The sequence below is a fragment of the Trachypithecus francoisi genome, unplaced genomic scaffold, assembly GCF_009764315.1.
Source record: "Trachypithecus francoisi isolate TF-2019V2 unplaced genomic scaffold, Tfra_2.0 Lachesis_group10, whole genome shotgun sequence".
Lineage (NCBI taxonomy): Eukaryota > Metazoa > Chordata > Mammalia > Primates > Cercopithecidae > Trachypithecus > Trachypithecus francoisi.
Genome location: NW_022681455.1, coordinates 79,164,517 through 79,188,631, shown reverse-complemented (window position 1 = coordinate 79,188,631; position 24,115 = coordinate 79,164,517). Strand labels below are relative to the sequence as shown.

The following is a 24,115-nucleotide window of genomic DNA, read 5'->3' as shown; positions in this document are numbered from 1 at the left end:
CAGAAACCTCCATAGTCATATATTTGCAGTTTTAAGTACTTACTTAATTTGTCTTTTTTACTTGGAAATCACATGTTTTATTTTCAAAAAATTGTAAGCAGCTGGGTATGATGGCTCACGTCTGTTGTAGTCCAAGCACTTTGGGAGACCAAGGTGGGAGGATCTCTTGAGCCCAGGCATTAGAAATCAGCCTGGGTGCAACTCTATCTCTACAAAAAAAATTAAAAATAGGCCAGGCCCAGTGGCTCACGCCTGTCATCCTAGCACTTTGGGAGGCCGAGGTGGGTGGATCATGAGGTCTGGCCTGGACAACATGGTGAAACTCCGTCTCTACTAAAAATACAAAAAATCAGCTGGGCGTACTGGTGGGCACCTGTAATCCCAGCTACCCGGGAGGCTGAAGCAGGAGAATTGCTTGAATCCAGGAGGTGGAGGTTGCGGTGAGCTGAGATTGTGCCATTGCATTCCAGCCTGGGCAACAGAGACAGTCTCAGTCTTGACATTAATTAATGAATTAAAAAATAAAAATTCAGTGGGTCATGGTGGCGTGTGCGTGTGTTGCCAGCTGCTCACGAGGCTGAGGTCGGAGGATCACTGGAGCCCGGGAGTTAGAGGCTGCAGTGAACTAGGGTTGCACCGCTGCACTTATCCCTTTTCCTTTCTCTTCCTTCTCCCATTCTGTTCTCTCCTAATTTTGTTTCATTTTTTATATTTTGTTGTTTCCTTCATAGTGATAAATCAGGATATCTCAACTTTTGTATGACTGACACATTGGACCAGACCATTCTTGGCTGTGGGGCTGTCTTGTGCATTAGAGGATGTTTAACAGCATCCCTGCCTCTACCCACTAGATACCAATAGCACACTCACTGCAGCTGTGACAACCAAAGTTTGCCAGTCTTTGCTCAGTGTCCCTTGGGGACAAAATCACTCCCAGTGGAGAACCATTGCCAGTGATGACGTCCTTACAGTTCCTGAAACTTGGACAGCATCACTGACTCTCCATTTCATAAGAGAAGGAATTTAGCACCTTAACATTTTTCTCTAATAAAATTCTTCCCCCTGCATTTCCCCACTTCTAAAAATTATTTTTTACATATTGTGGTTTACAAACTTGCTTTTTGTGTCTTACAAAGTACAATCACATGTTTCTTGCATTGTAGGTTGAATACTAGGAAAAAGGTTTTTTCCCACTGTACTTTCAACAAAGAACACTTCTGTGACCAGATATTGGCGGGGGTTGAGGGGTCCACACCGACCAAGTCTTCAACACCAGCTGCGTGCCCCACAATTTATTATTATTATTATTATATTGAGATAATCTTGTTCTGTTACCCAGGCTGGAGTGCAGTGGTGCCATCTTGGCTCACCGCAATCTCCACCTCCCAGGTTCAAGTGATTCTCCTGCCTCAGCCTCCCAAGTAGCTGGAACTACAGGCATGTGCCACCACACCTGGCTAATTGTTTTGTATTTTTCTTAGAGAGAGCGTTTGCCATGCTCACCAGGCTTGTCTCAAACTCCTGACCTCAGGTAGTCTGCCCACCTCAGCCTCCCAAAGTGCTGGGATTACAAGTGTTAACCACCACATCCGCCACCGCCATTTTATTGAATTCCAACATAATCTGACTGGAGTTAGTGTCAGAACCCACAGGTTAACGGCTCAGCCCCACAAGACTGCTTCCCAACTTTAGACACCAATTTCAAGTCCTGGCCTTGGGAACTTCTGACCAACTGACTGTAAAGTAGAAGTTTTTGGGACTCTTCCACAGGTTCGATTATTTTCTAGAATGGCTCACACAACTCAGGGAAACCTTTACTTACGGTTACCTGTGTATTATAAAGAATATGATAGGCTGGGAGTGGTGGCTCATGCCTGTAATCCCAGCACTTTGGGAGGTCAAGGCGGGTAGATCACCTGAGGGCAGGCGTTAGAGACCAGCCTGGCCAACATGGTGGAAACCAGTCTACAAAAAATACAAAAATTAGATGGGCATGGTGGCGGACCCCTGTAATCCCAGCTACATAGGGAGGCTGAGGCAGGAGAACCACTTCAACCCGGGAGGCAGAGGTTGCAGTGAGCCGAGATGGCGCCATTGCCCTCCAGCCTGGGTGACAAGAGTGAAACTTTGTCTTTAAAAAAAAAAAAAGAATATGATAAAGGATACAGGTGAACAGCCAGGTGAAGGAGTACACAAGGTGAGTTCCAGAAGAGTCCTAAGTTCAGGAGCTTCTGTCCCAATGAGTTGGAGTGTGTCATTATCTAAGAATGTGGATGTGTTCAACCTGGAAGATCTCTGACCTCTTCATTGAGGGTTTTTATGGAGGCTCCGTTGATTATTAAATCAATCTCCAGTCCTTTTCTCGTTCCTGGAGGATGAGAGGCGAGGCTAAAAGTTGCAAGCTTCTAACCCTGGCTTGGTCTTTCTGGTGACCAGCCTCCATCCAGGAGCCCCTGTTGAAAGCTGCCTCATTAAAACAAAAGACATTCCCGTCACCCAGGAATTTCCAAGAGATTAGGAGCTCCGTTTTAGGAACCAGAACCAAAGACCAAATATTAGAACAAAAGACGCTCCCATCACCTAGGAAATTCCAACGTTTTAGGAGCCCATGCGGGAAACCTGGAATAAAGACCAAAGATATATTTCTTATCACAAATCACACTATCACAGGTAGATTATAAAAGATGAAAACTACCTGGCTTCAAAGCTGTGGTTATGTATGCATTAGAGAAGTTGAGTTCCTAGAAAGGGACATCTAATTCTATGTCACTTTATGTCACTTAATCTGAATCATTGGTTCAGGTGAACTGAGTTTGCTGTTTGTTTTGTTTTGTTTTGTTTTTAATTGTGCACCCTTGATTGCGCACAGGCAGGTCAGACTTTAGTTTATTCATATCCGGTTCTGACTTTCTTTACAGCTTTTAGAGGATTGCTTGTTTTGGAGTTTCTATTTGTCTTTGATGTTTTTGTTGTTGTTGACGGAGAAAATATACACAGCTTTACTGTATCTCTGAAGTCACCCCTGTTCTTATTCATTCTCTTTGTTGGGTGGTGTAATTTGGACCAACTGTTTTCTAGAGCTGGGCACAGCTGTTATCCTGGGATTTCTTTCCATTGTCTCTTGAATATCATTTCTCCCTTTCTCTCAAATGCCTTCTTCATCTTGCTTTAGCTTTTCCTCAAGCGTTTTATGTATGTATGCATGCATGTATGTATGTATATATGTATGTATGTATGTATTTGTTTATTTATTCCTGCTACCTTTCCCAGACCGGGTGGTAGAAAACAGGGAGGATCCCTAGCCAAAGGGAGCATTAAACTTTATCATTTTTCACTGTTCCTGGCAGGATTCTGAGCACACTGACAGTGGGGAAGGAAAGAAGAGAGGTTTCTGTAGCCTACAGGTCTCCAGTAAGCAGACCTGTAGGCAGATCTCTGTCATCCAGGTTCGAGTGCAGTGGCATGACCTCAGCTCACTGCAACCTCTGCCTCCCGGGTTCAAGCGATTCTCCCACCTCAGCCTTCCAAGTAGCAGGGATTACAGGCATGTACCACCACACTCAGCTCATTTTTGTATTTTTAGTAATGACAGGGTTTCACCATGTTGGCCAGGCTGGTCTCAAACTCCTGACCTCAGGTGATCCACCCGCCTTGGCCTCCCAAATCCCTGGGATTACAGGCGTGAGCCACGCACCCAGCCAATAGCACCTGTTTCTAAGGCTATGGTAAGATTTAAATGGGCTAATGCCTGTCCGGTTCTTATAACAGTGCCTGGCACAGATATATATACATTGTTTTGTTGTCATTGGTTTCTATTTTGTGTTTTGCTCTCTGCAAATCCAGAGCAATAATACTTGGGGTGTGTTATATAATACTTGTTTAAGCATTATAGGACTATTATAAGAATCTGAATTAGTCTCATAAAGAGGTACGCTTCTGACCCCCAAGGTGGATCCAGAAGGAGGTTCTTTTTCCTTTAAAAGAAGGAGACTTGATGCAGACCCATACATGCAGGGTGTGCATAAAAGTCACCCCAGCTTCATTGCCTCCTGCCACCTTTCCCAGACCCAGTGATAGAGAACAGGGAGGATCCCTAGCCAAAGGGAGCATTAAACTTTATCATTTTTCACTGTTCCTGGCAGGATTCTGAGCACACTGACAGTGGGGAAGGAAAGAGGACGGATTTCTGTAGCCTACAGGTCTCCAGTAAGCAGCATCCTTTCTTGTCAGATAGCAGAAGAGCCCACTCCTAGCAGATCTCAGTGGGTGCGAGAGCCAGGATGGGCACCTTGACTTGTCTCCAGCTGTCCCAGAGAGGGGGATCCTCCTTCTTCTGGGGTGGGATGCAGCCATCCAGCCAAGCAAGAAGTAGCCAACCTGCTGAAGCACAAGCAACCCACAAACCCACTTTTTGTTTTGTTTTGCTAAAAAGCAATTTAATCATCTTAAAACATTTTTTATTGCTTCTCTTTTTTTTAAATGCTCACCTTCTATGTGATGGTAATGAATCTGCTTTTTTCCTCCCCCCTCTCTCCCTGCTCCTCGCTGGCTGACCTGCAGTGATTCTTTTATTTATTTATTTATTATTTATTTATTCATTTTTGAGACGGAGTCTCGCTGTCACCCAGGCTGGAGTGCCGTGGCCGGATCTCAGCTCACTGCAAGCTCCGCCTCCCGGGTTTACGCCATTCTCCTGCCTCAGCCTCCCGAGTAGCTGGGACTACAGGCGCCCACCACATCGCCCGGCTAGTTTTTTTTGTATGTTTTAGTAGAGACGGGGTTTCACCGTGTTAGCCAGGATGGTCTCCATCTCCTGACCTCGTGATCTGCCCGTCTCGGCCTCCCAAAGTGCTGGGATTACAGGCTTGAGCCACCGCGCCCGGCCTGCAGTGATTCTTAAACTTTGGCGCATAAAGGAATCACTTGGGAAACCCGATAAAAAGCTAAATTCTCAGGTCCCACTTGAGATTTTGTGAATGAAAACTTCTGGGAATGGGACCTGGGCTGGGGTGGTCTTCCTGGTACTGATGGGGTTTTAGCACAGAACTTCTAGTGCTAAAACTGGGAAAGTCCTGGATAAACTGGGATGTTGGTCACCTGAGGATCCATGTGCCCCCCTCTCCAGCAGGGTCCCAAGTGACTCCCATGGGCACCCAAGCTTGGTGTTGTCAGATGCACCCTCATCAATAATGTCTTAAATGTTGGAGTTCTGGCTGGGCACAATGGCTCACATATGTAATCCCAGCACTTTGGGAGGCCAAGGCCAGCGGATCACTTGAGGCCAAGAGTTCAAGACCAGCCTGGGCAACATGGTGAATTAAATTAAAGTTAATTAAAATTAAATTTAATAGCTAGGCACAGTGGCTCACACCTATAATCCCAGCTACTCAAGAGGCTAAGATGCAGGAATCACTTGTGTCCAGGAGTTTGAGGCTACAGTGAGCTATCATCGTGCCACTGCACACCAGCCTGAGTGACAAAACGAGACCCTATCTCTGAAAGAAGAAAAATACATAAACAATTTAGTTTCTCAATCTAGTTCCCGAGCTAGCCATATTTGAAGTGTTCCCATAGCTACATGTGGCTAGTGGCTGCCATACTGGACATGTAGGTAGAGAACCATTCCATCAGCATAGAAAGTTCTGTTGGACAGCATTGCCCTAGATCAAGGTTTGTCAACCTTGGCACTCTTGGCATTTGGGGCCAAATAATTTTCTATTGTGGGGAGGCCGGTCTTGTAAATTTTAGGATGTTTAGCAGCTATCTACTAGATGCCAATATCACACCCCCGCTACGGTTATAACAACTAAAAATGTCTCCACACATTGCCAAATGTGCTCTCAGAGGCAAAATTGCCCCTCTTGAGAACCACTGCTCTGGATCTATAGTTTCTGTCACTTTCTTTCTAAAATAGAATGAAAGCCAGCTGCACACACTGTGTACTTCAAACAGAACATCAGCACCCGAATGCAAACATTGTACTGCAATTCAATTGCATCCACCAGCTTTACATCTAAGGCCTGTGAGCTTCGCCCACCTTGGGGACTGTCTTAGGAGAAAGTCTTGTTACAAAGTAGCATTAATCAAGTGGGCTCAGAGTTAAGGTAAAACTGCTGGGAGGAGTTTAGTCCATGAACTTCCTTCCAAGAAAGGATCATGGTAAAAGAGGAGGAATCTTAGCTAGCAGAAGGAGATCTGACAGGCTTCAAACATCCTCGTAAAATAAAAGAATCTTCTCATTCTAGCTTTTTTAAAAACAAATTTTACTTGTGAAGATTAATTGGTAGCATTTGCCAATTCTTTCTTCCCAAATTTTCCTTTTTTTTTTTTTTTTGAGACAGCATCTTGCTCTGTTGCCCAAGCTGGAGTACAGTGGCATGGATCATAGCTCACTGCATCCTCAAACTCCCAGTCTCACGCAGACTCAGTCTCTGAAAGTACTGTGATTACAAGCTTGAGCCATCTCGCTCGGCCCCAGTTCTCATTTAAAAAATATATTAGAACTCATGTTAATTCAGTGTTATAAGAGGCATTTGTTACTTCAGTAGTAAAAACAATACCTTAGACTATTTCCTTGAAGGATTTTTTGCCATGTTTAGGTGATGCCTTTCAAGCGATTAAAATTCATTTTTCATTTTCTAGCTTCTGACTCTTTCTCACTCATTTAACAAGCTAAAAATCTTACATTCTCTTTACATTACCTTTCCTTGGGAATTGAATAAATATCTTGAAAACAGAAAATTCCTTACAGAAAGGAAAACAAGCAAACAAAAAACAAAAAGAAAAGAGGATGTGACTATTTTGCTGTATTTGTATTTTCCTTTTTTTGTTTGTTTGTTTGTTTTGTTTCTTTGAGACAGAGTCGCTCTCTCTGTTGCCCAGGCTGGAGTGCAATGGTATGATCTCGGCTTACTGCAACCTCCGCCTTCCAGGTTCAAGCGATTCCTGTGCCTCAGCCTCCCAAGTAGTTGGGATTACAGGTGCAAGTCACCATGCCTGGCTCATTTTCTTATTTTCAGTAGAGATGGGTTTTTGCCATGTTAGCCAGGCTGATCTCCAATTCCTGGCCTCAAGTGATCCACCCATCTCGGCCTCCCGAAGTGCTGGGATTACAGGCGTGATTGCTGTCTTGAAATCATAGACCTTATTTTCTAAGCATAGACCTCATTTTCTTAGGCTCTAAGGAGTCTAAGTGTATGACTGTGAAGGTACCTGACACTCGGAAAAGCCAACACGGATCTCACACTGACAAATGTTTACTTACGGGAAGGCTTTGTTAACTGAGTGATGGAAGCTAATGCTGTCACATAGAGACTATTGACATTACCTTTATTTCCTGGTCCTAAACATCACACACTGCAGATAAAGGAGTTCGTAGGCCTTTATTTGTCATGGCATCGAGACTGACAGCCAAAGTAATCATTACACTAATACGGCAAACCCAGAAAGAGCAATGAAGAGCAGGCAAGCAAATGAAATCAACGTCTCTGCTGAAATATGCCTGTGTGTGAGCATCCCATGACCTGGTGCTCCGGCAACCGCTCGCCCATGTGTGGAGGCCATCATCCTTGTGCTGGAGTTGTCAGTCCACAATCAGGTGCCTGCAGAAAGAATGGGAGCTTCCAAAACTGCTAAGGTGAAACTTTGGTTGAAGTGAGATACCTGGGAATGAGCGATTTCTTCTTTTTAAATTCTTTTCCATTGCCTTTCAAGAATTCTTAGAATTAGCCGGTCTTGAACTCCTGACCTCAGGTGATGCACCTGCCTCGGCCTCCCAAAGTACTGGGATTATGGCAGGAACCACTGTGCCTGGCTCAAATTTCATAAGGACACAAGTCATGTTGCATTAGGTCCCACCCCAGTGAACTTATTTTAGCTTGATTACCTCCACCAAGTCCTATTACCTCCCCCAAGTCCTACTTAAAAATCAGGTCACATTTTGAAGTACTGCGGACTGCGACTTGAACATACCTTTTTGAGGGGATGCAACTCAACTCATAACAGTGGTCACAGAATGAACAGTATGACCTGGAAAGTCATACATCACATTTATGATAGTGGTATCTTCCAAACAGGGAAGAGGACACTATGGAAAATTGGATTAGGAAGAGGTATTAGAGAACTTCACCACTAATGTTTTATTTCCTTAATAAAACAAATCCAAGTCTGGAATTAATATGAAAAGGATTAGCATGAGTTAATATTTGATCTTCTCTGTGCTTCACTGTAGTCTAATATTTCAAGTTTTTAAGAGAAGAGAAAACAGGAAGCCATTTGAGCCAGTGTTTTCTGCTTCCAAATGCACAGGATTGGGTTGTATAGTATGAGCCCATCTTTTATGGAAGTTTAAGTCCTCTGTCTTCTGATTTTCAGGACATGAGGCTCTGCCTGCAGTCAGCAACTTGGAATATTCAGACTTCAGACCAGCGTCACAGATTATAACCGTCCTTAAATCACCCGCAGCCCAGCTCCCATCAAAAGCCAGCCTGCAAGACCCATGGACACGTGACTCCAGTGTTCCCAACGACATCTTAAGATCAAGTTGGTTTGTGCAACGTTAGCATCTATTTGGGACAAAGCAAGAACAATAAGGGTAAAAAAGTAAGTTTTCATACAGCTGAATTTATTCAGTTAAATGAACTACCCTTCCTTTTGAGACGGGGTCTCCCTCTCTTTTTTTTTTTTAATGTCCATAAAATGTTTTATGAGATAATGGTGATAGTCATTTGTGATACCTGCCGTAGCCTTTAATGTCCTTAGATGGCAAAATAGAATTTTAGTGGGACTAATTTCTTTCCCTCTCCCCACTCTCTGCAATAAAAACAATTTTTTTTTTTTTTTTTTTTGAGACAGAGTCTTGCTCTGTCACCAGACTGGAGTGCAGTGGTGTGGTCTCAGCTCACTACAACCTCCGACTCCCTGGTTCAAGTGATTCTCTTGCCTCAGCTTTCCGAGTAGCTGAGATTATAGGCACGTGCCACAGCAAAAACAATTTTTTAAAAATTAGTTGGTCTGTTTTAAGTCAAATACATGATGGTTCATTGGAGCTAGTTAAGAGCTTCTGTGGAATCATTTTCATAATTTTAACTGTGGGTCTTAAGTATGTAGGGATCTTGTATCATTTACAGGATCATCACTAGCATATAGAACGTTGATTTCATTTATGTTGAGAGGTTAATCATGGGTTCTGTCATGACAAAGTTCACCCCGTTAGAAGACAAAACGTGGGGGCCGGGTGCGGTGGCTCACACCTGTAATCCCAGCACTTTGGGAGGCCGAGGCAGGTGGATCGCCTGAGGTCAGGACTTCAAAAGCAGCCTGGCCAACATACTGAAACCCAGTCTCTACTAAAAATACAAAAAATTAGCTGGGTGTGGTGGTGGGCGCCTACGATCCCAGCTACTCGGGAGGCTGAGGTAGGAGACTCGCTTGAACCCAGGAGGCTCACGCTTGCCGTGAGCCGAGATCGCGCCATTGCACTACAGCCTGGGCAAGAGGAGGAGTGACACTCTGTCTCAAAAAAAAAAAAAAAGAAGAAGAAGACAAAACGTACGGCTGAAATTGGACGTTGTACCCTTGTTTTGCCAGGGCAACTTCCTGCTCTTGGTGCTCGTCAATTTGCTGCTTTGTAAGGCCCTGGTTTCTCTTTCGGGTCTTTCAGGTAATAAATGGCCTCAATTAGAAAAATTAACCTTTGGACAATTTATAGGCTGCATGATCACATGTTCTAGCCAGGCCCGGGGTGGGAGATGGGAAAAGGAGATTAAAGACAAGAATCATAGTTGGCCATCTTCTGCTGGCACCTGTAGATCTAAAGCATTCTTTGTGACAGTTCCATGGTATTCCACAGTGCAGATGTCCTGTGACTGATTCAGCCCATCCCCTGTTGATGAATTTTTGAATTGCTCCCAGTTTTTTGTCATTATACACAAAACTTGGCCTGACAATCCTTAGTGATTCTGTCTGAGCATCTGGGTTTCGTGAGATCATTTTGATGGTGCAGAGCAGAACTCGTGGGTGGCTGACCTGGCCTTATGTTAGCTTGAGGCTGGGAGAAGTGGGAGGCAGCAGAGAGCCAGGTAAATAGCTTGAATGTGACCTCATCCATATTCTAGGATGTAATTGATCCCTTGAAGATTTCTGAATTAGCTGAATGCCAAACACAAGATAGTTGGATGACCCATTCAAACCAGGAAGCCTTGCAACATCAAGTAAGGAGTCCTCAATTAACAGCCTTAGAAGACATGTCATTGCTTGGGCATGTGATTAAAAACCATTCAAACAGTGAAGTGAGAAACCCTAAATGGGATATGGAAAGGAGGACTTGAAATAGATGGTTCAATAGCCCTCATTGAGGAGATGCTAGAGAGACAAAAACTAGGGAGAAAAAAAGTAAGATAGTACCCTCTTGGTGCTTTTTCCAAGGCAACAGGAAACAGTATCATTCCTTTGAACCTGCAGGATCTCTCATTTATTCCTCTCATAGTTAACAGGAAGCTAAGGATAAGGTTCTCAGAAGGCCACTCCCACTTCATTTGACATCAATGTGAGACTATTTCCTTATGCCATTTCCTCCTCTCTCTTCCCCAATCTTTTTCTGTGGGTTTAGCTCTTTGTTTGTTTAGGTATTTGTTGCAGCGCTGGTGGTAGTGGTTAGAGCATTTGTTCCCAACTGTGAAACAGATGTGCAATACACAAGCTCTTGTCAAATGACATTGGAACAGAGAACTGTCCAACAGACTTGAAGCTAATTGTTGGCTGATCACATATAACATCCATCTATCTATCTATCTATCATCTATCTACCCATCTGTGTATCTGTTTATCTATCTAATCTATGTGTATTTTTGTATGTGTGTTATACAAATGTGTGTGTATATATAATGTATATCATATATGTAGATCTATTATATATGTAGATATGAGTAAATATATACATACATTGTATGCATGTCTTTGTGTGCATATATATACATATAATATACACATATAATACACATATACATGTACAATATGAAGTTATATATGTACATACGTATATATAAATTTGTCAAAGATTCAAAACAAAGACCAAAATGATTTGTGTCAGTCAGGCTAGTCTAAGCTCTGCTGCATCAAAATAAACTATCTCAAAATCTAAATGTCTTAAAACATAAAAGTTTGTTTCTTGCTCATGAAAAGCAAATGTGGGTAGGTATAGGTGGGCTGTGATCCATGCAGTCACGCAGGAACCCAGGCTGGTGACTGGGTCCCCTTTGGGAATATCACTGGTTCCCATGACAGTGGAAGGGGAACCAGAGGGTCTCTTTCTTTTGGCTTTTGAATGCTTTTGCTTGGAAGTGACACAGTCACTTATGCTCATAGCCCATTGGCCAGAGATAGCCGTATGTGAGAGACAGCCTTATGTGATTGTCTCCCTGCATCACAATGACCTGGAGGGGACTCCAGAATCTCTTCCCAACTCCACTCCTGCAGCCCCTTTTGGAGTTAGAGTTTCTGAGTGCTTTGTTTGATGGTGACCCTGAGTCCTGGTTTCATTACAATGTTATTCGATCCCTTTTGAAAGAGTTCTCATGATAAATTATTTTCAGAAATTGATCTTGGGAGGAAGGGTAGTCCGCTTGAAAAATTGATGTAGTTCCTTTTATTCCCACAAATAATGAATATTAGATAACTTGTCATTCCCTTTTAGTCTTGGCTAATAAGAAGTTCAGGGCAAAATTTAGTTCTCAGTTATAGTCACTATGTCAGCCTGGGAATTTTGTAGGATTGCCCCTTCCTGTACCTGATTATAAGACATTTCCTCTTTCTTTCTCTTTCTTTCTTTCTTTCTTTCTTTCTTTTCTTTTCTTTTCTTTTCTTTTCTTTTCTTTTCTTTTCTTTTTTTTTTGAGACAGGGTCTCACTCTGTTGCCCAGGCTGGAGTACAATCATGCAGTCATAGCTCACTGCAACCTCAACCTTCTGGGCTCAAGTGGTCCTCCCACCTAGCCTCCTGAGTAGCTGGGATTACAGGCATGTACTACCATGCCCAGCTAATTTTATACACACACACACACACAGATGGGGGTGCCCAGGCTGGTCTCAAACTCCTGGCCTCAAGGAATCTTCCTGCCTTAGTTCCCCAAAGTGCTGGAATTACAGATATGAGCCATCATGCCTGGCCCATTTCCTATTTCTTTAATCATGTCCTGGTTGAGTATATGACTTTTATTGTGTACTGACTCCTATCTCTTTTGGAAGTTGCCAGAGTTTACATTGTACATCATTAAATATAATGTCAAATAATAGCTTCCATTCAGTGACGGCTTCCTTGATGTTGGCCGCCTTCTGTGCCTTATCTTGTTCATTCCTTACAACAACACTATGAGATATTATTGCCAGTATTGTATGGTTCAGGAAACAGACTCAGAGGGGTTAAGTGACTTGCCCAAGTTCACCCAGCCAGCAAATGGAAACTAAGCCCAGTTCTATCTGACACCAAGGGCTGGATTCCCAACCACTTTCATTTCATAGCGTCACATAGACAGATGATTCAATTCAGGTAACGTATATTCACCTAGAAGACCTGTCTTCACCTAGGTTTTGTTTTCATTAGTTCTGATTTTCTTTGATTTATGTGTAAGAAAATTGGAAATACTTGTGAACCAAAACCCTACCGCTTTTTTCAACTGGTGGGTCCTGGGAGAATCGAAAGGTTTTACGTTACAGCTTCTGGTTTCTCATTTTCTTTTTAAAATTTAGGAATATAGGCCAGGTGCAGTGGCTCACGCCTGTAATCCCAGCACTTTGGGAGGCCGAAGTAGGTGGATCATGAGGTCAGGAGATAAAGACCATCCTGGCTAACACAGTGAAACCCCGTCTCTATTAAAAATACAAAAAAAAAAAAAACAAAAAACAAAAAGCCGGGCGTGGTGGCAGGCGCCTGTAGTCCCAGCTACTCGGGAGGCTGAGGCAGGAGAATGGTGTGAACCCGGGAGGCAGAGGTTGCAGTGAGCCGAGATCTTGCCACTGCACTCCAGCCTGGGAGACAGAGCGAGACTCCATCTCAAAAAAAAAAAAAAAAAATTAGGAGTATAGATTTACAGAGATGTGCATAACTCTTAAGTGTGAAACATGATGAATTTTTACAACACACACATGTATGCCTCCCTTTAACCACCACTCAAGATCATCAGCCAGCACCCCAGAGATTCCCTCATGTAGTTCCTAGTCATCACTCACCTCTTTCCTTCCTCAAGGTAGCCACTATTTTGACTTCTGTCACCATGTATTACTTTGCCTGCTCTTGAACTTTGTAGAAAGATTATACAGTATGAACTCTGTTGTGTCCAACTCTTTTTCCTCATCCATGTGACATTCATCCATGACATCTCATGCAGCAGAAGTTCAGTCTTTGTTGCTTCTCTCTAGTATTTCATGGGATGAATATTCCACGATTCGTTTACTTATTCCACTGCTGAACGACATTCAGATTGTTTTCAACTTTTGGCTCTTATGAAAAATAGTTTCTGGCCAGGCCCAGTGGCTCATGTCTGTAATCCTAGCACTTTGGGAGGCCGAGGTAGGTTTTTACCTGAGGTCAGGAGTTCAAGACCAGCCTGGCCAACATGATGAAACCCCATCTCTACTAAAAATGCAAAATTTAGCCGGGCATGGTGGCAGGCACCTGTAATCCCAGCTACCCGGGAGGCTGAGGCAGAAGAATTGCTTGAACCTGGGGATGGGGGTGTAGAAGTTGCTGTGAGCCAAGATGGCGTCCCTTAACTCCAGCCTGGGTGAAAGAGCAATACTTCATCTCAAAAAGAAAAAAAAAAAAGAAGAAGAAAAAAGAAAAAGAAAAACAGTTTCTGTGAGCATTTTTCTTATCTTTTGGTAGAATTACTCATTTCTCTTGGACCAATACAGTTGTATCTGTTTTCAATTTCTTGAATTTACTAGGCATCATTTAGCTGGTTAGATGTAATAGCTTTGGGCTTTGTTAGGCTGTGGAAGTTTCTGGAACATAAATATAACTTTCTAGTCTTAGAATACAAGTAAACAAATGGGGTCATTTTTCATGTTAGGAAAAGTAATTTGCAATAAAGCACAGCATTTAGTCTTCTTAGTACTACAGACAGTTTGAATAGGCATTCTTATTTGCAAAACTGGCATATTTGTCAGAATTCTTTTTTGTTCATTTGCAAATGATAGACACCCAACTCAAACCCACTTTAGTCAAAAAGAGAATGTAATGACTCAAGTATCCAGCTGCCTTCAGGTTTGGCTGGATTCAGGTGTTTAAACAATGTCATCAACATCTGGCTCCTCTTTCTGTTTATCTCTTCGTTCTGTTCTCCTCCCTGTTGGCAGCACTCTTAGGCCCTTCTCCACTGGTGACCACTGGCAGCTTCAGGTCTAAAATGTCCTAACTCTGGCCAGGTGCAGTGGCTAACACCTGCAATCCTAGCACTTGGGAGGCCGAGATCAGATCGCTTGAGCCCAGGAGTTTGAAACCAGCCTGGGCAACATAGAGAAACCCTGTCTCTATAAAAATACAAAAATTAACCAGGCATGGTGGTACACACCTGTAGTACCAGCTACTCAGAAGGCTGAGGGAGAAGGCTTACCTAAGCTTGGGAGGTCGAGGTTGCATTGAGCTGTGATCATGCCACTGCACTCCAGCCTGGATGCAGAGTGAGAATCTGTCTCAAAAAATAAAATAAAATAAAATTTCCTAGCTCCAAGGCCAGCAGAAGACAGAGCTTCTCTCTTCCCTACAGTTCTGATAAAACTCCTAGAATTGAATCTCACTGGATTTAACTGGGTCGTATGCTCTGACAGAATCAATGTCACCAGGAAGAAAATAATTCTGAGGGGTCATATTCCACACCTGGCCCACAGGGACTGACAGTGTGGGAGAGGTGTTACCCAGGGAAAAGTGTTAACCACAAAAGCAAGAAATGGATGCCGTGCAGGGACACAATAATGAAACACAGACGTCAACTATGCTGAGAAATATAGACGAGGGTTGGCACACAGACATTCTGAGACTGCAGGTGTTGGCAGAAATTTAATATTGTCTTAGCTTTGATTACTCAAGTCTAACCCTTGTCATTTACAGAGAGATAAACTTGTAAAAGTTGGCTGAGCTTTAAAAATGTCCTACTTCCTTCTTTCAAAAACATCACTGTTCATCTCATCATGCTGGCTTGAAACTGTAGAGATATGCTTGTCTTTTATTTTCCTTCTCACTTTTTCCCTATTGGATCAGCCAACAAATTCTATTGATTCTTTAAATTTTCCCCCTACTAATTACTTTTTTTCTCTATTCCCTCTGACATGACATCGGAATCTCCAGGCTTATGTATATATTCTATCCCCTTAGACACCTCAGTGAAATAAGAGTACTTCTTTCCCAGTAAGCCTTGTCCTGGTCCTGGAGGACTGACTAGGTTTACATGCCCATTCTTGAGCCACACCCTGTGACCAGAGGGATTGTGGACACCTGAGTCACGTGACCATCCTGGAGCTGGTCAACCGGTCAGGAGTGCAATCAGCCCTTCCTGTATCACCTGGACCAAGAGCGAGGGAGGGAATGATGCCCAGAGGAAACTCAGGACATTGATACCAGCAGAATGGGAAGTGGCTAGTAGACAAGTAAAAACAACAGATATCCAGCACACTTAGAAATGAACACTGGAGGCCAGGTGCAGTGGCTCACACCTGTAATCCCAGCACTTTGGGAGGCTGAGGCAGGAGGATCACTTGAGCTCAGGAGTTCAAGATCAGCCTGGGGGGCAATAACATAGGGAGACCCCATCTCTACAGAAAATGAAAAAATTAGTTGGGCATAGTGATGCATGCTTGTGGTCATAGCTACTCGGGAGGCTGGCATGGGAGGATCACTCGAGTCCCAAGAGATCGAGGCTGCAGTGAGCTATGTGTACCATTGCACTCCAGCCTGGGTGACAGAGAGAGACCCTGAGAAAGAAAGAAAAAGAAAGAAAGAAAGAGAAAGAAAGAAAGAAAGAAAGGGAGAAAGGGAGAAAGAAAGAGGAAGGAAGGAAGGAAGGAAGGAAGGAAAGAAACAACAGAAAGAAAGATCAACTAGGCATGGTGACCCCTGTCCGTAATTCAAGCATTTTGGGAGGCCGAGACAGATGGATCACCTGAGGTCAGGAGTTTGAGACCAGCCTGGCCAACATGGTGAAACCCTGTCTCTACTAAAAATACAAAAATTAGTGTAATCCCAGCTACTCAGGAGGCTGAGGCAGGAGAATTGCTTGAAGCCAGGAGGCAGAGGTTGCAGTGGGCCGAGATTGCGCCACTGCACTCCAGCTTAGGCTACAGAGTGAGACTCAATCTCAAAAAAAGAAAAGAAAAGAAAATTAAAACTACATCACCTCTTATTTCAAAGTGTTAAAAGAAAATCTTTAGACAAATTAAAGGTAACAGAGTTTAATCAAGCAAAGAATGATTTGCTAATGGGACAGCCTCCCCAGCCAGAATAAGTTCTTAGGGACTTAGGTGCTGCCGCATATTGGGTCAAAGAAGATTTATGGACAAGAAAAGGAAAGTGACGTAGAAAAAATGGAAGTGAGGTACAGGAACAATGGATTGGTTAAAGCTCAGCATTTGCCTTATTTGAACACAGTTTGAACAATTGGCTGCCTGTGATTGGCCGAATTCAGTGATTGGTACAGGAATAGGTTACAGTCTGTTGACATCTCCACTTAGGTCACAGTTCATTATGTACAGAGAACTCTTTAGGCCAAACTTAAAATATGTTAGGAGGTAGCTTTGGGCTAAATTTAACAAAAGTATGCTGTGGTCTGTAGATCGGAGCTTATGGAGCTCATAAAATCTTATTTTCAAATTGAAAGGGGTCATAGCAATTGTCTACATATGCCAGTCCTCTAGTTTCCATTAACTATTTTTCTTTTATGCACTCATATTAATTTATGCTTTGAACCCTAGAACCTCAAGCGTAATCAAAAAGCACAAAAAGTCCTTGTTTCTTTCAATTCTTTGATTCACTGGTCCCCTCCCCCATAACCAAGGGAATATATTGTTCAAGATGTAAGCTTAGTTGCGTGTGTTAAAGACCACAAAAACAGTGGTTTAAACAAGATAATTTTATTTCTCTCTCACATGATAGTCTGAGCTGATACAATGGCTGTGCTCTGTGAAGTCACCAGCAACTCGGCATCCTTTCCTCTGTTGTGCGTTCATTCCAAATGCAGGTCTTAGCTTTGTGTGCGAGACCCAAGATGGTGCACCATCATTTCCGCATTCCGGCCCACAGGAAGCAAGAGGGAGAAAAGGAGGAATAACTTCTTTCCTCTAATAGCACAGCCTGGAAATTGGATGTATCACTGCTGCTCTCATCCCATTGACCACCCTCGTGTTCATACCTTGGTGCAAGAGAAGCTAGAAGCATAGTCTTCATTCTAGGCAGTTGTGTACCCAACTACGAAGGAAAGGAGTACAGATACTGGAAGATAACCTGCAATCTCTGCAGGGAAGGAAGAGAAAAAAAATCTGACTTTTTCTTTTATTCTTGTTTTTCAGGTGGAAAAAAAAAAAGATCCCTGAGTAATTGCAAATGCTGGGACAGTTTAGCACTCCAAGGTGAAGAGTCCATACCAACATGTCTGCCTACTACAGGAATAACGGATATGAGGAAGACCCAGATTACCCTGACTATTCAGGGTCTCAGAACCGTACACAGGGGTATTTGAAAACTCAGGGTTATCCAGATGTTTCAAGTCCTCTGAACAATCCATACTACCCTGGCACCAGGAGCAATCCATACTCTGTAGCCTCCAGAACACGTCCAGACTATCCTGAGTCTCTGGCAGAACCAAATTATCCTGGATCTCTGAGTAATCCAGACTATTCTGGCACCAGAAGCAATGCATACTCTGCAGCCTCTAGAACAAGCCCAGACCACCCTACCTCTCTACCAGAGCCAGATTATAGTGAATTTCAGAGTCATCCATACCACCAAGCATCATCCAGACAGCCAGACTACCTTGGATCTCAACGAAATCCTGATTTTGCAGGCTCTAGCAGCAGTGGAAACTATGCAGGCTCCAGAACACATCCAGATCATTTTGGCTTCTTAGAACCGGACTACCCTGGAGCTCAGAGCAACTCTGATCATCCTGGACCTAGAGCCAATTTGAACCATCCAGGCTCCAGAAGGAATCTAGAACACACAAGTTTTAGAATCAATCCGTACACAGACTCTCTGGGAAAGCCTGATTACCCAGGCGCTGACATTCAACCTAACTCTCCACCCTTTTTTGGGGAGCCAGACTATCCCGGCGCTGAGGACAATCAGAACTTGCCAAGCACTTGGAGAGAACCTGATTATTCAGATGCTGAGAATGGTCATGATTATGGCTCTTCTGAGACCCCAAAGATGACCAGGGGGAAGTTCGGGTATATATCCCTTCATTGGGAGTGTAGGCTGAGTGGTGGACCATTAAGTCAATGGAATTTGGTTGGTGTGGTTTAGATTAGGGATATATATGATGGTTTCCATGACCTGAAGTTGTGGTGAAACTCACATACCTATCTGTAGACCTCACCTGGGCCATGGACTCTCAGTTTGAGGCTTCAAGCCCTTACCTGAACTTAATCTTTCACCATCTCTTCCTTGGATCACCTTCCCATTATCCCACCTCTTCCTAATTCAATCCCTGTAAGACATCTAGATCCACACTGCTTTGACCCTGCTACATTGCCAACAAGGTTAAGGCTTGACACTCACAAATCCAAACACTTTAATCAAAATTACATCAATAGTAATGAATTGTTATCCAGAAAATCTTTTGAAGATCTAACTCCATGAAGTCAATTAGTTTTTTATGTAATATGTTTGCACCACTTCTTTGGTTTTTTGGGTCGTTTTTTTTTTTTTTCTTTTTTCTTTTTTCTTGAGACAGGGTCTTGCTGTGTCACCCAAGCTGGAGGGCAGTGGCACAATCATAGCTCACCACAGCCTCAACCTCCTGGACTCAATCGATCCTCCCGCCTCAGCCTCCCAAGTAGCTGGGACTACAGGTGTGCACCTATTATGCCCAGCTAGTTTTTTATTTTTTTGTAGAGATGGTGTTTCGCCATGTTGCCCAGGCTAGTCTTGAAGAAGGCTCCCAACTGCTGGGATTATAGGCATAAGCCACCATGCCCGGCCATGTTTGCACCACTTCTGATTTTTACACTTTTATTTCTATTTTACTGAGATTGTCAGAATTGATGACTTTTCACCAAAACTTTACTGCAGGTTTGATTCACTGATTATCTGCACTATTTGAATCTAATTTTATCAATTATTATTTTCACCATTTTCAGTATTCCTTTAAGGCCGTTTTTTTATGTTGTTAATTATTTATTTATTCATTTTTTGGGACGGAGTTTTGCTCTTGTTGCCCAGGCTGGAGAGCAATGGCATGATCATGGCTCACCACAGCCTCCGCCTCCCGGGTTCAATCGATTCTCTTATCTCAGCCTCCTGAGTAGCTGGGATTACAGGCATGCGCCACCACACCCAGCTAATTTTGTATTTTTAGTGGAGACAGGGTTTCTCCATGTTGGTCAGGCTGGTCTCAAGCTCCCGACCTCAGGTGATCAACCTGCCTCGGCCTCCCAAAGTGCTGGGATTACAGGCGTGAGCCACTGCTCCTGGCCTATTTTTAAATAGCAAGTCCAGTTTTTCCAGGTTTAGATTCTATAGATTTAAATTTTGTCTAAAAGATTTTGATCTTCTGTCAATTTTCTTTCCTTGACAAATTTTACCAGATGCAGTTCTGGACACTGACAGCATTAGTCTGGGTGACTTAGTTCTACCAAATCTAATTTTTCCTGGGGTTAAGTTTTTTCACGTTTATGTTGCCAACAAAATGTACTTTTTTTTTTTGAGACAGACTCTCACTCTGTCATCTGGGCTGGAGTGCAGTCTCGGCTCACTGCAACCTGCGTCTCTGAGGTTCAAGTGATTCTCCTGCCTCAGCCTCCCAAGCAGCTGGGATTACAGGCATGCACCACCATGCCCAGCTAGTTTTTGTATTTTTAATAGAGACAGGGTTTCACCATGTGGCCGGGCTGGTCTTGAGCTACTGATCTCAAATGATATGCTTGCCTCCGTCTCTCAAAGTACTGGGATTACAGGTGCTAGCCACTGTGCCCAATCTAGGATGTGATTTTTTAAAGTCAGTTTGTGGTTTAATCAGTAAATATGTTTACCATGTGAAGTTTTAACCAACATGAGTCTGATTTTGCATTTACTGTTTCTACTAGTAATATTTATGAATTTGATTAAAAAAAAAACTGGTGGCTTGTGTTTATCTCTAGGAACAAGGATATAGGACTTGGGTGTGCAGCAGTCATGATGTCTTTAGAACCCAAATAGTAGGGTTAACAGGACCAGGTGAAAATGTCCTCCTTGGTCTTATCACCTACTGCCTGATTCATCATTCCAAAGCCCACCTTTGATCCTGTCACTCTTTTGCTTTTCATCTTCCCTGGGTCCCCATAGCCTTTGGAGAAAGGCCACCCAATTTCACTTAAAGAACGTTTATGAATAAGGATACGTCATGTTAATGTAAGATGCCAGCCAAAGACCAGCCTGACTGATCTCCTAAGTCTCCTGTCTGCCCCTTGCCTTGACCCTATACTCTAGGTCAGTGGTTCTTGACTTTGGCTGATCCTTAGAGTTACCCAGTTAACTGGGGAACTTTAAAAATAATACAGATGCCTCAGCCAAACTTTCAGAACTTCTGATTTAATTCTCCAGGACGAGGCTTGGGAATTGGTATATGTAGTAAATTGAGAATCATTACTCATTAATTGATTTTCATAGCGTTTCCTTTATATATTCAGCACTTTCTGGCCTCACACCTTTTTTTATGCTGTTCTTTATCCTTGGAATGCCCTCCCCCTATATATGAATGTGTCCTCCGAATTCTCGCTCAGATATATCTTTTCCATGCAGATTTCTCCCGAAACTCTCAGCAAGAAATCTCCTTCCTCCAAATTCCTTGGGCCTGTCTTCGGATACTCGCCAGTTTCTACTTGTAGTATGATTGTTCATAGCTGTGTCTAAGAAGCTGTACCAACTTGTACTGTGAGCTTCTTGAGGGCAGATACCCTATGTTTTCCTCTTTGTATTCTCACCTCCTAGCCCATTTACCCTAACTGAGGGTTGGCATTTAGTCTGCATTTGTGGAATGGAATGGAATGGATGGATGATACATTAATGAATGGATGGATACATGGATGGACAGATGAATACATGGATGGATGAATGTATGTATGGTTGGATGGATGGATGGTAAATGGATGGATGAATACATGAATGAATGGATGGATACATGGATGGATGGATGGATAAATGTATTCATCCATTTATTCATCCATCCATACATGGATGGATAGATGAATGGATGTATGGATGGATGGATGGATGACAATCCATACTATACTATACTATACTCTTGGTTGGATAGTGATCCATCATTTTGGATTTTAGGGCGCTCAGCAGAACATCTTCAATCCGGCCCTCATTTCATCACAGGAGTGATGGCCCCTTGAGCAACCTTTGGGGAGAGAATGAAGATTACCCTGAAGGCATTGAAATGGCATCCATGGAGATGGCAAACTCATATGGCCACTCTCTGCCGGGTGCTCCTGGAAATGGCTATGGTAAGCATTTGTTAAGCTGGGATCATATCTTGGGAAGAAAATAAAATCAGTGGATTTAGGAGTGCGGTCATTAAGGAGACTTGGCAATAGGAGAATTGGTGTATCCTTCCAATCTCAGATTGGATTTTTTTACATACAAAAGTTGAGAATTCAGTGTTTAGAGAAGCCAAGTTAATTGTCACCAATTATTTAAAAAAACGCTGGGTAAGGGTTGTGGAAAATGGGGACCTGTGCACCCTGTGCCTGCGGAGGTGCTGAAGCTCAGTCCACAGTGGCTATGTGGCAATGTGGGCTCATTGTGGCCAGATCCTCATATTTTTCAGAAGCCATATATTTGGGGTTTTATGTGAAACCTGATGTTTATATGTTCCAAAATAATTTTTAAAAGTAAAAACAGTGATCTTGGCAAACAAAATCACATTTTTTGTTAGCTGCCAGTGGTCACCTGTAGTTTAGGATATCCCAAAGGCATTCAGGCAATCAGCACATACGTGTTCAGAACCTACCGAGGGAAAAGGGAGTTAAGAGGTAGCTCTGCCCTCGTGTTATTTAAAGTCTAAATAGATCAACAAAAGTGCTACATCAATACTAAAGAAAAGGCCGGGTGTGGTGGCTCACGCCTGTAATCCCAGCACTTTGGGAGGCTGAGGCAGGCGGATCACCTGAGGTCAGGAGTTTGAGATCAGCCTGGCCAACATAGTGAAACCCCGTCTCTACTAAAAATACAAAAATTAGCCAGGTGTAGTGGAGGGCACCTGTAATGCCAGCTACTCGGGAGGCTGAGGCAGAAGAATCATTTGAACCCAGGAGGCGGAGGTTGCAGTGAGCCAAGATTGCACCACTGCACTCCAGCCTGGGCAATAGAGCAAGACTCTGTTTAAAAAAAAAAAAAAGACTAAAGAAAGTTAGCAAGCAAACTATTAATATTTGAAAAATCATGTGTCCTCATAATTGGTTGTGTGTATAGGTAAGATGCTTAGCTCCAGGAGGCAAAAAAAATTCTAAACAGTTCTTTTTTTTTTTTTAGACTGTCCTGCTCTGTCACCCAGGCTGATCATAGCTCACTGCAGCCTCGAACTCCTAGGCTCAAGCAATCCTCCCACCTCAGCCTCCCCAGTAGCAGGGACTGCACTTACATGCCACCATGACTGGCACTTTTTTTTATGCTTGAGAAAGATGGGGTCTTGCTATGTTGCCTGGGCTGGTCTTGAACTCCTGGCTTCAAGCAGTCCTCCAGTCTCGGCCTCCCAAAGTACTGGGATTACAAGTTTGAGCCTGGGCCAATTCTGAACAGTTCTTACTTTCCAGGAGGAAAAAAAGACGTGTTCCAGGAAGCCATTTGATGGCACAAAAGAAAAAAAAAAGCCAGGCAATGTTAAAGGAATTTGGAGCCTGTAGAGGTGAGAAAAGTGAGGAAGTGTTCAGCCAATAAGAAGAGAACAAGAGACCCAAGCGCTGGAAGATGCAGATGGAGGATTGATGAGCCTTGAGGAGTAGATGGGGAAGGTTTGGAAGAAGGTAGAGAGGAGGGGACAGGATGCATAGCCCTGTACTAATGAAAACACTGACTGTTAGCACAGAATATTTTCATTCTGGGTCTAATTTTAAAAATTAGCTGGGCATAGTGGCACACACCTGGGGTCCCAGCTACTTGGGAGACTGACACAGGAGGATCACTTAGCCTGGGAGGTTGAGCTGCAGTGAGCCATGATTGTACCACTGCACTCTGGCCTGAGTGACAAAGCGAGAACCTGTCACAAAAAAAGAAAGGACAGATGGAAAAGGGAAGGGAAGGGAAGGGAAGGGAAGGGAGGGGAGGGGAGGGGAGGGGAAGGGAAGGGAAGGGAAGGAAGGAAGGGAAGACGGAGAGGGAAGGAGAGGGGAGGGGAAGATTGGCGGAGGGGGAAGATTGGGGGAGGGAAGGTAAAGAGTGGGGGAGGTGAGGGAGAGGGGGAGGGAAGGAAGGAAGGAAGGAAGGAAAGAAGGAAGGAAGGAAGGAAGGAAGGAAAAAGAAAAGAAAATATCCCTGGCCGGGCACGGTGGCTCACGCCTGTAATCCCAGCAATTTGGGAGGCTGAGGCGGGCGGATCACAAGGTCAAGAGATCGAGACCATCCTGGCTAACACGGTGAAACCCCGTCTCTACTAAAAATACAAAAAATTAGCTGGGCATGGTGGCAGGTGCCTGTAGTCCCAGCTACTCGGGAGGCTGAGGCAGGAGAATGGCGTGAACCCGGGAGGTGGAGCTGGCAGTGAGCCGAGATCACACCACTGCACTTTAACTTGGGTGACAGAGCAAGACTCCATCTCAAAAAAAAAAAAAGAAAATATTCCTTGGGGAGCACAGACATCACTTGTCCAGCCCAGGGCTATTCCAAACCTTTATTCCATGCATTCCTCCATTGGGGCAATAGAAATCCCAATGGG

The 24,115-nt window shown here is 43.5% G+C and overlaps 1 protein-coding gene across 5 annotated transcripts in view; it reads left to right on the top strand.

Moving 5' to 3' along the window:
* The window catches only part of TMC5 (transmembrane channel like 5), a 90,265-nt gene that overhangs the window by 12,593 nt on the left and 53,557 nt on the right, over nucleotides 1–24,115 (top strand). For all 5 annotated transcript variants that reach the window (XM_033217882.1, XM_033217878.1, XM_033217877.1 and 2 more), the window contains exons 2-4: nucleotides 8,374–8,601; nucleotides 17,553–18,419; nucleotides 21,517–21,689. In XM_033217882.1, the coding sequence (XP_033073773.1) occupies nucleotides 17,632–18,419; nucleotides 21,517–21,689 (961 nt within the window). In that variant the 5' untranslated portion in view covers nucleotides 8,374–8,601; nucleotides 17,553–17,631. The remainder of the gene's footprint in view (nucleotides 1–8,373; nucleotides 8,602–17,552; nucleotides 18,420–21,516; nucleotides 21,690–24,115) is intronic.